Source organism: Schistocerca piceifrons, chromosome X (assembly GCF_021461385.2).
Source record: "Schistocerca piceifrons isolate TAMUIC-IGC-003096 chromosome X, iqSchPice1.1, whole genome shotgun sequence".
Classification (NCBI taxonomy): Eukaryota; Metazoa; Arthropoda; class Insecta; order Orthoptera; family Acrididae; genus Schistocerca; species Schistocerca piceifrons.
The window spans coordinates 224213935-224229525 of NC_060149.1; the positions used below are offsets into that span (position 1 = coordinate 224213935).

General features: G+C 38.2%; 1 protein-coding gene across 1 annotated transcript in view; it reads right to left on the bottom strand.

Moving 5' to 3' along the window:
- Window positions 1-15591, bottom strand: part of LOC124722260 (glutaryl-CoA dehydrogenase, mitochondrial-like) — a 40266-nt gene that overhangs the window by 19353 nt on the left and 5322 nt on the right. The window contains exon 3 of the mRNA XM_047247448.1: window positions 3299-3531. Within this exon, the coding sequence (XP_047103404.1) occupies window positions 3299-3531 (233 nt within the window). The remainder of the gene's footprint in view (window positions 1-3298; window positions 3532-15591) is intronic.

Consider the following 15591-nt stretch of genomic DNA (forward strand, 5'->3'; position numbering starts at 1 on the left):
GGTCTGGAGAAAATTATTCATAAATTCGAAAAGACGTGTTCTTTTGGTGAGCAACCTGATAGACAGAGGAAACAAATTGATTTGACGTCAGTGGAAGCAGTGGCCACAGCAGTGCAGGAGGAGACAAGTGGTGGTGTGCAAACGTGTAGTGCATGGAGAATTGCCTGAACATTGGACACACCCATGAGCATTGTGCGTAAAATCCTACAAAACACTCTTCTTTGATACACATTCAAAATTACCCATGTGCACGAGTTGCTTCCTGTTGACCTGCCAGCAAGAGAGATCTTTGCTTGCATGGAAGTGGACAATGATTGGCCAGGGAAGATTTTGTGGAAAGATGAAGCCCACTTCCATCTGACAGGGTATGTCAATACACAGAGTTTTCTAATGTGGGCAAGAGAAAATCCACACGCAAATCAACCGGTTCCACTTCATCCTGAAAAGGTCACTGAGTGGTGTGGGTTTACGGCATCATTTATCATAGGGCCATATTTTTTCGAAGAGACAGGTGCTTCTGGTAAGTGCTATGAGTGTCTCTTGCGCAATCTAGTTATTCTAGCTCTCCAAAAGCCTGGATGTGTGGATGGGATCATTTTTATGCAAGATGGCACACCTCTGAACATTGCAAATCCAGTTAAGCAGCTGCTGAAATGCCATTTCAGAATTGCTAGAATTATCAGCCGCCATTTTCTTACAGCCTGGCCATCCTGATCACCTGATCATAACCGTATGACTTCTGGCTGTCCGGCAGCCTGAAAGATGATGTGTTCAGTGTTCCGACTGCAAACTTCGCTGCATTGAAGGCACGCACTGTGCAACACATTCTGAACGTGACTCCGAAAACACTTCCATCAGTTGTTTAACATTCTGTTCCTCAATTTCAACTTGTTGCAGAAAATGGTGGACAGCATACTGAACATTTTTTGGACCAGTCACACAGAAATTAATAATGTGATCTGATTTTGATTGATACTTTTTGTACGGTTTTTGGTCTCAGGACAATTAAAAACTGATGTAAGTGATGCTTTTTATGTGATTTTTGGCCTCAAGACAATTAAAAACCAATTTTTCCCATCCAATGTGATATGAACTTGCCGTGGTGGATGGGCTTACGTAACTAACAGTATCACACCTGTACACGCATGCAAACTGAGTAGTTAAGTTTGTTTAACGTCAAACGTACACCTTAGGCATTGTTGTACGATTCATTTGTCATTTGTAGTCGACCACTATTAAATTATAATGCTTACAGTGCCATCTATTGCTACATTTTGTAACTATTTATTTTCCGTCTGCCATATGTTTTCCCCCTTCTCCAATAACATTCCGTTACAATTTGACGTCATTCTGACTAGTGGTGTTACTTCTACAGTGGTTTGAAAGTTTAATTTTAATTATAATCATCCTATATTATATCTTGCATTATTGCCCAATTTTGGCCTTGCAGGCCATTTTCAAGCATTGTAGGTGTTGATGTGTTGTGCAGTTACCCTGTTATTAAACAGTGCATACAGCCGATCTGAAAGCCAGCACATGACGTGCAAGTATGGCTGTGGTACCCCATGTGAACCAAATACACAGTTACATCAATTAAATATCTAGGTGTAAAGTTGCAAAGCAATATCAAATGTAACAATCACATGACATCAGTTGCAGGGAAGGCAAGTGGTCAAATTTGTTTTATTGCAAGAAGTCTTTTTAGTATGGCTCATCTCTAAAGGAGGCCACATACAGAATACTTCTTGAATACCACTAGAGTCTTTGAGACTCTACCAGGTAGGATTAGAGTACATCGAAGCAATTCAGAGGCACGTTGTTAGATTTGGTATTGATAGGTTCAATCATTATATGAGTATTATGGAAATCCTCTGAGAACTTGAATAGGAGTCCCTGGAGGAAAGATGACATATTTTTAGTGAAACACTATTGAGAAAGTTTAGAAAACCAGCATTTGCAATTGTCTGCTGAAGAATTTTACGGCACCCAATGTACATCTTGTGTAAGGAATATGAAGTAAACATAAGGTAAATTTGGGTTCATACACAAGCAATTAGACAGTCTTTTCCCCCTCACTCCATTTGCGAGTGGAACAAGGAAGAGAATGACTCACTGCTGTGCAAGGTAACCTCTGCCAAGCACCATAAAGTGGCTTGTGGAGTATGTATGTAGATGTAGATGTCTACATCAATTTATGGAAGTAAAGGAAAACATAAATAACTTTGAGAGGATCTGAACTCTCCTCCATCAAATTTGTGTCCAGTTCCTGTAATTAGTACTCTTCCTTCGGAACTTTGCAATGTAATAATGAACCTCAGAATATACTGTAACTAAGTACATGATTTCACAGTACTCTAATCAAATGAGTCATTTAGTTTACAAAGGACTTACTCAGTGAAAAATATAGTAACATGCTAGCCATTTATATGATCGTCCTTTAATTAATATTAAGCTATCTTTAATCTCCATTTTTCAACATACATTGATTTATACTTAACTATATGTGCAATGTCACATACACTTTACAGTCTTGTACATTCAGAAATTTTTCAATTGTATACAAGCAAAATGGCACAGTGTAAGACACTCAACTCATTCGGTTCAAATCCCCACCTGGACATCCTGATTTAGGTTTTCCTTGATTTGTTTAAACAGTTTAAGGCAAATGCTGGGAAAGTACCTTGGAAAGGTACTTTTAAAAGGGCACAGCTGATTTCCTCTCCAACCTATTTCTAATGACCTCATCATTGACAATGTTAAGCTCTAATATTCCATCCTTTTCCTATGGAGATGGAGATGTCAAGCAGACATGATTTCAGTTTGCGTTTGAAGTTAATTATATTGTATATTAGATTTTTCACATACTTGGATAAGGGGTGAATTATTTTTGGGACTGCATAACCCACTGCTTTCTGCATCACACTAAGCCTGAGTGAGTTTTGTTACCAGGAATTTCTGAGTTGAAAGTGAACATCTTCATTCCCAAATGAATTACATAGCATTTCTTGTGTAACTTTGAAAATTATGACATAAAAGTAGTTACAAGTCAATGTGTCTTTATAGAGGCAGTTAATACCACAGGACAGAATTCTAGGATGAAAAATGTTGTTTATCTTTAATATACCTTATATTTTACCCTTATTTAAAAAATTTATTTTCAGTAATGAACAAGTTTGGATTATCTAAGTATTTTTCAACATATTTCAAATTAAGTTTTGATTTGATTGAATATGTTGTTTTCTCTTTGTGATTAAAATCAGCAATATTACAAATTCTTATTCCTCAAAAATTAGTACACTTACAAATTCTATCCTTCAGGCGACCCACATGAAGACATGCTTGAAGACCTATTGATATTTCTGTAAGCATATCTGCTAATTTCTTCTGAATGAGCTGGGTGGCTGCTAAAGGCCGTCCAAACTGGTGACGCTCTAGTGTATATCGACGTGCTTCTGCTAAGCAAAATTCTGCTGCACCCAGGGCTCCCCAACCAATACCATAACGAGCATTACTAAGACAGGTAAAAGGTCCCTGGGGAAAAAGGGCACAAAAAAGAACCTTAAGTTACAACAGATCCAACACTTACAATAAAAATGTGAAATATGGAAGAGTTTATTTTGAATATAAATAGAACACACAGAAAAATTTTATCATCTTCACTTCAAACATCAGGCCTTTTTTAGTTTTGCCTGTTACAGTATGCATCAATTCCTCAGTATTCTTTGAGTTCATTATATCCACATTGTGTAAACTGTATGAACCAAATGAGTATTGACTATATAATCCAATGTGCCTCAACTAAGAATAGATTTGCCATGTTTACCAAGATTCATCTACAAGATAACAAATCGTAGGGATGAGAGGTTTTTTTTTTTTTTTCTTTTAGGCTTTGAAGAATAAATTGATCAGCCATCATAAATGAGTGTAATGAATACAACTTTAATCTACGTGACAATCTGATTGTTGATTTGGAAATTATGTAAATATCTGGAGATGTGTATTAAGGTCAGTGAGAACCTAGGGATGAGAGTTACTTTTTTCTTTTAGGCATTGAAGAATAAATCGGATCAGCCATCAGACATGAGTGTAATGGATACAACTTTAATCTATGCGACAATCTGATTGTTGATTTGGGAATTATGTACATATCTGGAGATGAGAATCTAGATTATTCCATGATTGAACTTAGAACATCCAAAGTGATTGTGTCAACAATTTGCTTACAGTACTTCATGAAATCGGTGCTCAGCTGCAGGATGATTTGCCTCATAATGGGGAAGAAGAAGATAATTTGAAAAAGAGTAGCAACATAATTGTACAAATTTTCTCACTTTAGATGAAAGAGTAGTGTCTCAAACTAATTTTATTTTCTTAAAATTAGTAGAAATGGTCATACATATTGTAAATCTTTAACTGGCAATACAATTATAGAAAATAATTAGTTTTATTTCCTACAGATGAAATTATGCTGTTTTGATATCAGCCTGTAAAAGCAGACATAAGTTTGTATCTTTCAAGTTTAAACCTGCCTATCTCCTACCACTTACTTTTCAAAATATTTTGGAAGACTATTTATGATCAGATTTATTGACATGTTGCAATTCCTTTCTGACACCTTCCCAATTTGGTTTCCATATAAGATACTTCACAGAGGATGCTATAATCATTTACAGGAATAAAATACTTTGTTAACAGTATCCTCTGAGAATCTTTTTGAATTTTTAGACCTCTTCCAGGTTAGACTTACAAAATTAATACAGCATGGGAAATCAGATAGTATAGACTCTTTCAGTGTTTTACCCTCAACCTATTCTTATCTTGATTTTTCATTAATGGCTTTCCAATGATGGTAAATAATCAGGCAGCAATGGTTGCCAATAAAATAGCTGTACAGATCAAGTATTACTACTACACAACACAAGCCACAAAAATGTCAAATTTGTTAATACTATTTTATAATAGTGAATGACACTGTAAGTCATTGAAATGAGATAAATGTGCTGGAAATTCAGAACATACAACATGTAAGGTTCCTATGTAGCCAAACAGACAATTAAATTAGTAGCTTATTGATAACTAACTGAAGCAACAAAGTTTGCTCCAAAAATTATTTTCTGACAGTATGACAGACAAGTGATTCTGTTATATTCTTTGTGTATTTCTATCATCTGCACTAATGAAAAGAATTTACATTTCATAGGCTATAGTTAAACAGAAGAGGGAAGTTCCACAATTGTAATAGGCTTGTCTCTCTCATACACATGGCAAACATGAAAAAGCCAACACACATTACAAAAAGATGGGTAGAAAAGGACTTGCCAAAGGTGGATGTACCAGAATTAAATAATGCTAAATATACAATTATGTACCAGTTTCTGAGAAGACATAAGAAAGGAAAAGAAATACACCTGATTGGCTGACTTTGAAGTAAAGATGCTGTAAATACAATAAATAGCTACAAACCCACAAATGAATCCATTTCAAAAATTTACAATCACAATGTACTATCTTTGCATGACAAGACTATGAAATACACAGCTCTTTTTTTCTTTTTATTTACACATCAAGTTCCGTAGGACAAAATTGAGTAGCAAATCTCCAAGGTCATGCAACATGTCAGAACATGAAATTACAACATACAAGCAATAACAGATAAAATAAAATGTATATGAACTCAAAAAAAGACAAGCCATAAGTTTGAGTAAGCACAATCAACAATATAAAATAGGAATGAGCTTAATTTTTCAAGGAACTCCTCGACAGAATAGAAGGAGTAACACATGAGGACTCTCTGCAGTTTCAATTTCAAAGTGCATAGATGACTGCTAAGATTTTTGAACTCCTGTGGTAGCTCATTGAAAATGGTTGCAGCAGTATACTGCACACCTTTCTGCACAAGGGTTAAGGAAGTGCAATCCAAATGCAGATTGGACTTCTGTCTAGTATTAACTGAGTGAAAGCTGCTAACTCTTGGGGATAAGCTGATATTGTTAATAAGAAATGACAGTAAAAAATAAATATACTGAGTGGCCAATGTCAATACCCAGACTAGTGAACAGGGGTCAACAAGAGGTTTGCGAACTTATTGCCCACACTGTGCATTTCTGAAGCACAGATATCTTTTGAGAATGATAAGAGTTACCCCAAAATATAATACCATATGACATAAGACTTATGTCATAAGTGAATGAAAATAAGCAAAGTAGACTAACTTTCATGTTGAACGATCACTTACTTCAGATACCATTCGAACAGTAAAAATGGCATCATTAAGTCTTTGGACAAAATCCTGAATGTGGGCTTTCCATGACAGTTTACTATCTATCTGAACACCTAGAAATTTGAACTGTTCAGTTTCATTAATCATACGCCCATTCTGTGAAATTAAAACGTCAGGTTTTTTTGAATTGTGTGTTAGAAACTACAAATGATGCGTCTTACTGTGATTTAGAATTAGTTTATTTTCTACAAGCCATGAACTTATGTCATGAACTGCACTATTTGAAACTGAGCCAATGTTGCACATAACATCCTTTACTACCAAGCTAGTGTCATCAGCAAACAGAAATATTTTAGAGTTACCTGACATACTAGAGGGCATTGCATTTATATAAATAAGGAATAGGAGTGGCCCCAACACTGATCCCTGTGGCACCTCCCATTTGACCGTACCCCACTCAGACTACACATCACCACTATTCTCAACACTGTGAATAATGACCTTCTGCTGTCTGTTGCTAAAGTAAGAAGTGAACCAATTGTGAGCTATTACCCACATTCCATAATGGTCCAATTTCTGCAGCAACATTTTGTGACCAACACAGTCAAACACCTTGGTTAAATCAAAAATATGCCTAGTACTTGAAACCTTTTGTTTAACACATCAAGTACCTCACAGAGAAAAGAGAATATAGCATTTTGAGTTGTTAAATGACTTCTAAAGCCGAACTGTACATTTGATATCAAAATGTGTGATATAAAATTATCAATTATCCTTACATACAGAGCATTTTCAATGACTTTAGCAAACATTGATGGCATAGAAATAGGTCGAAAATTGTCTACATTATCCCTTTCTTCCTTTTTATAAAGCGACTTTCCTACTGAGTACTTTAATCATTCAGGAAACTGACCATTCCTAAACGAAAAATTAGAAATATGGCTAAATACAGGGCTAACATGTGCACCAAAGTACTTTAATATTCTGCTAGGCACTCCATCATATCCATGAGAGTCCGTAGTCTTCAGTGATTTAATTATTCACTCAATCTCCCCCTTGTCTGTATCACTGAGAAATACTCCAGACATCAATCTCGGAAAGGCATTTGCTAAGATTGTTATATGATTTCCTGTAGAAACTAAATTTTTATTTAATTCATCAGCAATGCTCAGAAAATGATTGTTAAATACTGTACATATATCTGATATACAAGTAACAGAAACTGACTTTATATTGCCAACCTTGTGCTGCTGACCGGACACTTACTTCACAACTGACCATATGGTTTTAATTTTATCCTGTGAATGAGCTATTGTATTTGCATGCCATGTACTCTTTGTCTTCCTAATAACATTTTTAAGCACCTTGAAGTACTGTTTGCAATGCACTACTGTAGCTTGATTGTGACCACTTCTAATGTTTTGATATAATTCCCGCTTTGTTCTACATAATATATATCCTTACCCCACTAGTTAGCCACCCAGGCTGGCGTTTACTGCTAGTACCCTATTTAGCACCCCCCCCCCCCCCCCCCCCCATGAACCATGGACCTCCCAAGTGGGGAGGCTTGCATGCCTCAGCGATACAGACAACGGAGGGGTATCTGTCGAGAGGCCAGACAAATCTGTGGTTCCTGAAGAGGGGCAGCAGCCTTGTCAGTAGTTGCAGGGGCAACAGTCTGGATGATTGACTGATCTGGCCTTGTAACACTAACCAAAATGGCCTTGCTGTTCTGGTACTGTGAACGGCTGAAAGCAAGGAGAAATTACAGCCGTAATTTTTCCCAAGGGTATGCAGCTTTACTGTGTGATTAAATGATGAAGGCGTCCTCTTGGGTAAAATATTCCGAAGGTAAAATAGTCCCCCATTCGGATCTCCGGGCAGGGACTACTGAAGAGGACGTCATTATCAGGAGAATGAATACTGGCATTCTATGGATCGGAGTGTGGAATGGCAGATCCCTTAATCGGGCAGGTAGGTTAGAAAATTTAAAAAGGGAAATTGATAGGTTAAAGTTAGATATAGTGGCAATTAGTGAAGTTCGGTGGCAGGAGGAACAAGACTTTCTGTCAGGTGAATACAGGGTTATAAATACAAAATCAAATAGGAGAAATGCAGGAGTAGGTTTAATAGTGAGTAAAAAAATAGGAGTTCGGATAAGCTGCTACAGACAACATAGTGAACGCATTATTGTGGCCAAGATAGACACAAAGCCCGTGCCTACGACAGTACTACAAGTCTATATGCCAACTAGCTCTGCAGATGACGAAGAAATTGAAGAACTGTATGATGAGATAAAAGAAATTATTCAGATAATAAAGGGAGATGAAAATTTAATAGTCATGGGTGACGAATTCGATAGTAGGAAAAGGAAGAGAAGGAAACGTAGTAGGTGAATATGGATTGGGGGTAAGAAATGAATGTGGAAGCCGCCTGGTAGAATTTTGCACAGAGCACAACTTAACCATAGCTAACACTTGGTTCAAGATCCATAAAAGAAGGTTGTATACATGTAAGCAGCCTGGAGATACTGATAGGTCTCAGATAGATTATATAATGGTAAGACAGAGATTTAGGAACCAGGTTTTAAATTTTAAGACATTTCCAGGGGCAGATGTGGACTCTGACCACAATCTATTGGTTATGAACTGTAGATTAAAACTGAAAGAACCAGAGGTTGTACAGAGTTTCAGGGAGAGCATAAGGGAACAACTGACAGGAATGGGGGAAAGAAATACAGTAGAAGAAGAATGGGTGGCTTTGAGGAATGAAATAGTGAAGGTAGCAGAGGATCAAGTAGGTAAAAAGATGAGGGCTAGCAGAAATCCTTGGGTAACAGAGGAGACACTGAATTTAATTGATGAAAGCAGAAAATACAAAAATGCAGTGAGTGAAGCAGGCAAAAAGGTATACAAACGTCTCAAAAATGAGATCGACAGGAAGTGCAAAATGGCTAAGCACGGATGGCTAGAGGACAAATGTAAGGATGTAGAGGCTTATCTCATGAGAGATAAGATAGATACTGCCTACAAGAAAATTAAAGAGACCTTTGGAGAAAAGAGAACCACTTGCATGAATATCAAGAGCTCAGATGGAAACCCAGTTCTAAGCAAAGAAGGGAAAGCAGAAAGGTGGAAGGAATATTTAGAGGGTCTATACAGGGGCGATGTTCTTGAGGACAGTTTTATGGAAGTGGAAGAGGAGGTAGATGAAGATGAAATGGGAGATATGATACTGCGTGAAGTGTTTGACAGAGCACTGAAAGACCTGAGTCGAAACAAGGCCCCGGGAGTCGACAACATTCCATTAGAACTACTGACAGCCTTGGGAGAGCCAGCCCTGACAAAATTCTACCATCTGGTGAGCAAGTTGTATGAGACAGGCGAAATACCCTCAGACTTAAAGAAGAATATAATAATTCCAATCCCAAAGAAAGCAGGTGTTGACAGATGTGAAAATTACTGAACTATCAGTTTAATAAGTCACAGCTGCAAAATACTAACGCGAATTCTTTACAGACGAATGGAAAAACTGATAGAAGCTGACCTCGGTGAAGATAAGTTTGGATTCCGTAGAAATGTTGGAACACGTGAGGATATACTGACCCTACGACTTATCTTAGAAGAAAGATTAAGGAAAGGCAAACCTATGTTTCTAGCATTTGTAGACTTAGAGAAAGCTTTTGACAATGTTGATTGGAATACTCTCTTTCAAATTCTGAAGGTGTCAGGGGTAAAATACAGGGAGTGAAAGGCTATTTACAATTTGTATGGAAAGCAGATGGCAGTTATAAGAGTCGAGGGGTATGAAAGGGAAGCAGTGGTTGGGAAGGGAGTGAGACAGGGTTGTAGCTTATCCCCGATGTCATTCAATCTGTATATTGAGCAAGCAATAAAGGAAACAAAAGAAATGTTCGGAGTAGGTATTAAAATCCATGGAGAAGAAATAAAAACTTTGAGGTTTGCCGATGACATTGTAATTCTGTCAGAGACAGCAAAGGACTTGTAAGAGCAGTTGAACGGAATGGACAGTGTCTTGAAAGGAGGGTATAAGATGAAGATCAACAAAAGCAAAACGAGGATAATGGAATGTGGTGGAATTAAGTTGGGTGATGTTGAGGGAATTAGATAAGGAAATGAGACACCTAAAGTAGTAAAGGAGTTTTGCTATTTGGGGAGCAAAATAACTTATGATGATCGAAGTAGAGAGGATATAAAATGTAGAATGGCGATGGCAAGGAAATCGTTTCTGAAGAAGAAAGATTTGTTAACATCGAGTATAGATATAAATGTCAGGATGTCATTTCTGAAAGCATTTCTATGGAGTGTAGCCATGTATGGAAGTGAAACGTGGACGATAAATAGTTTAGACAAGAAGAGAATAGAAGCTTTCGAAATGTGGTGCTACAGAAGAATGCTGAAGATTAGATGGGTAGATCACATAACTAATGAGGAGGTATTGAATAGAATTGGGGAGAAGAGGCACTTGTGGCACAACTTGACTAGAAGAAGGGATCGGTTGGTAGGACATGTTCTGAGACATCGAGGGATAACCAATTTAGTATTGGAGGGCAGCGTGGAGGGTAAAAATCGTAGAGGGAGACCAAGAGATGAATACACTAAGCAGATTCAGAAGGATGTAGGCTGCAGTAGGTACTGGAAGGTGAAGAAGCTTGCACAGGATAGAGTAGCATGGAGAGCTGCATCAAACCAGTCTCAGGACTGAAGACCACAACAACCCTATTTAGGACATTCTAATGGAAAGCAGCTCTCAAAGAGCATCAGAAATGTGTTAAGGAAAGCATTATATTTGTCATCTATGTTACCAGCACTATAAACATCCTGCCACTCTTGTTCCTCGACAAGGTTTAAAAAATTCTCAATTGCTTTTGGATTAAATGGTTCAAATGGCTCTGAGCACTATGGGACTTAACTTCAGAGGCCATCAGTCCCCTAGAACGTAGAACTACTCAATCCTAACTAACCTAAGGACAACACACACATCCATCCCCGAGGCAGGATTCGAACCTGTGGCCGTAGCGGTCGCACGGTTCCAGACTGTAGTGCCTAGAACCGCTCGGCCACTCCGGCTGGCTTTTGGATTAACTTTCCTGCATAGTTTGTAATTATATGTGACATTTGTTTGAGTACAAAATCCTTTTAGTGTTAAAATTGGTGCATCATGGTCTGAAAGGGCATTGACCCTTTTACTAACAGAATGCCCATCTAGTAATGAAGAATGAATAAAAATGTTGTTTATGGCTGTGCTACTGTTCCCCTGCACCCTAGTTGGAAAAACACAGTCTGTATCAGATCATATGAATTTAGGAGATCTACCAACATCATTTTTCTTGCACTATCATGTACAAAATTTATACTGAAGTCACCACACACAACTAATTTCTCGTACTTCCTATAAAGTGAACAAGAACCCCCTCTAGCTTGGGCAGAAATGCTCTGAAGTCAAAATTAGGGGACCTATAAACAAAAACAATTAAAAGTTTAGTTTCACTAAATTCAACTGCAACTGCACAACATTCAAATATCTGTTCAGTGCAGTGCCACGATACATACCTCTATGGACTCAAAAGGAATACTGTTTTTTACATACATGGCCATTCTCCCACCCCACAATGAAATCCTTGAAAAACAGCCAGCTAACCTGTATCCTGGTAAAGGAAGCCTCTGAATCGTCAAGTTATTTAAGTGGTGCTCCGATATACGAATAATTTCATAGTCAACATCTATAAGCAGTTCACTAACTTTATCTCTAATAGCTTTAATATTCTGATGAAATATGCTAACTCCTTCTCTACTTGGAAACATGACATCCTCTGAAGGTGAGCCCTTAGAGGGACTTCCTTTAAGCAGGTATATCCATCAGCTGACTTCATTCAAAAACGGTGCAGCTCTAACACCAACTACTACAGGAATTTTTCCAAGAGTGTCCTACCACCACCCACTACACGTCACCTATAAGCTTTGCCAGTATCCCCTTCCCAAACCTGTTGAAGTGCAGGCCATGCCTAGTGAAACCCGATCTACTGATAAACTCAACTGGCACCACTGCAATGTGACCCATGCCCTCTGCCATCAGTGCCCTCTCCAGCCCAGTGTTAACGTGCTTAACAGCTGCATTAAGATGAGGCTGATCATGATGCTGAAACAGTTGCATGAAATGCAGATTGATGCCATCAGTTTGAGTAGCTATCTTTATCAGGTCACCACCTGCATCACATTCCCTGTCCCTATCAAGGCTATTCCCTGCACCAGGTCTAATTTGGTGCGTAGCTTTGTGTATGTAATTAATTTCATAATTTATTTTGACCATTCCTAGTTAATATCTTTTGTTATGGAGTGAAATCAGTAATTGTTTCAGAACTTAAATTCTATTGTTTACTTATAAACAAAAATAAAATCTGTAATAATTATAAACATTTGGAAGAAGAACTACTAGAATCCTTTAAGTATTTACTTGGCTCTATTCGAAAACATGTTAGCAAAGCCAGCCCTTATTTAATTCCAAAATAATTACCAGATTGGTCAAAAGCATTGTTTGCATAACTAGATCTGCTAATTTCATTATTTGAACAAATAATTCGGCCTAATCTTTGTGGTAGAGAGAACTGTTAAAAAGGAGGAATTTTTCGATCTATTCATATAATTGAATGAGTTATGTTTTAATTGTAATTTCTGTAACTTAAAACATCAAAAAAGTGTAGTCTCAGTGCCTATTTACTGTGAGGATTTATAAAGGCCCTATTTTTGGTTTTGAGACAGTCCGTCCACGGCCAATTTTCAGAGGGAAATTATGTACTGCTTCAAGTAACAACAATGCATCAAATTTAACAGTGGAATTAGTGTAACACAAATAGGCCATGTGTTAAGGCAATGACAATGTCTGTTCAAGTTATTTGAGAAATAGTGTCACACATACCTTATTCTTCTGCAAGAACTGTGTGGTTAGGTTTATGTAATGTTGGGGGTTGTGGACAGTGACAGTAAAGAACTGTGAAACACAACTGTGCAACTGTTAGCTACATTAATTACAGTAGTCAGTGTTGAACCGTTCGCAGTACCAGCACAGCGAGGCTGTTTTGGTTAGTGTTACAAGGCCAGATCAGGCTGCTGCCTTTCTTCAGGAACCATACATTTGTCTGGCCTCTCAACAGATACCCCTCCGTTGTGGTTGCACCTACGGTACGGCTATCTGTATCGCTGAGGCACGCAAGCCTCCCCACCAACGGCAAGGACTATGGTTCAAAGGGGGAGGTGGTTGGTTATACAATTGATATAAATGGGTTCCTGTACATCATTCAGGTTCTTAAGGGCAATTGTAGCCTCAAAATGAATGGAAATCATGTTTATGACATGTTTTAACAACATTGTGTGTAAAGTTACTCCATTCAAAGAGTACATGCATATTCAAATGCAGAGATATGTAAACAGGCAGAATATGGCGCTGCAGTCGGCAATGCCTATATAAGACAACAAGTGTCTGGTGCAGTTGTTAGATCGGTTACTGCTGCTACAATAGCAGGTTATCAATATTTAAGTGAGTTTGCACGTGGTGTTATAGTCGGTGCACAAGGGATGGGACATAGCATCTCCGAGGTAGCGATGAAGTGGGGATTTTCCCATATGACCATTTCACGAGTGTACGGTGAATATCAGGAATCCAGTAAAACTTCAAATCTCTGACATCGCAGCAGCTGGAAAAAGACCTGCAAGAACGGGACCAACGACAACTGAAGAGAATAGTGCAGCGTGACAGAAGTGCAACCCTTCCACAAATTGCTGCAGATTTCAATGCTGGGCCATCAATAAGTGTTAGTGTGTGAACCATTCAATGAAACATCATCAACATAGTCTTTTGGAGCCAAAGGCCCACTCGTGTACCCTTAATGACTGCACGACATGAAGCTTTACACCTCACCTGTGATCATCAACACCGACATTGGACTGTTGATGACTGGAAACAAGCAGATGGATGTGTAAGGGTATGGAGACAACCTCATTAATTCATGGACCCTTCATGTCAGCTGAGGACTGTTCAAGCTGGTGGAGGTTCTGTAATAGTGTGGCGCGTGTGCAGTTGGGAGTACTATGGGGCCCTTGATATGTCTAGAGATGACTGTGATAGGTGACACATACATAAGCATCCTGTCTGATCACCTGTATCCATTATTCATGTCCACTGTGCATTCCAACAGATTTGGGCAATTCCAGCAGGTCAATTCGACACCCCATACATCCAGAATTGCTATAGAGTGGCTCCAGGAACATTCTTTTGACTTTAAACACTTCCACTGGCCATCAAACTCCCCAGACATGAACATTATTGAGCATATCTGGGAAGCCTTGCAACGTGCTGTGCAGAAGAGATTCCACCCTCTCATACTCTTATGGATTTATGGACAGCCCTGAAGCATTCATGGTGTCAGTTCCCTCCAGCACTACTTCTGACATTAGTCGAGTTCATGCCACATCATGTTGTGGCACTTCTGCATGCTTGCGCAGGCCCTACACAATATTAGGCAGGTGTACCAGTTTTTTGGCTCTTCAGTGTACTTTGCAAGATATTTGGCAGTATTGCCTTATAATGGATAACTTTACACATGTCTGGAAATTTTAAATGAAAAGAAAACAGAAATCTGAAGTGGCATGACACTTTTCATAGCTTTATTGACTTGTTGGAACCTATTACAAGGATAAATGCAATGTGGCAAGTCATTTAAATTTTAAGTTTTTATTATGTAAATTGAAAATAATGTTTCTGCTGTGTCTGGAGCAGGAGTTTCTCACCTTCACTTTTATAGTATTTCTATAGCAGGATGAGGCACTACTAACCTTGATTTCACTTCAATAATGACTGGATACATACATAAAAGATTGCAGGTGTTCTTTGAACTACAAAGATCATCTTTGTAATACCACAGGTTCATCAAGTAGCCCCTAGTTATTGATTTTGGAGATATCTCCAACATCAGGCCATACAAATGTCTATGTTGAGTCACCTGTCATCTTCACGAACTTAACTTGAATCTCATCATAAGATAGCACTAGTCCAATAATTTCCTCAGTATCCTTATTTTCTGCTTTTGTTTGCAGTCGTCGTAAAGTTACCCCCACCCAAGCAAAAGTCACACACCTTTGCTTGTTTTCAGCTTGCTAGTAAAATGTCTCCACTAAAAAAGTGTTTCACCTACTGTTCCACATAACTATGACATGGCAATGACAGTTTCTAAGCAATGTAAAAATACGTAAAGATACTCACATCCAATTAACTGCATTTATCATCCTGCATCATGATGTATGAACAACACTGTCATGATTTTTCAATCCAGTAAAGTTCACTATGTCTTATCTAAG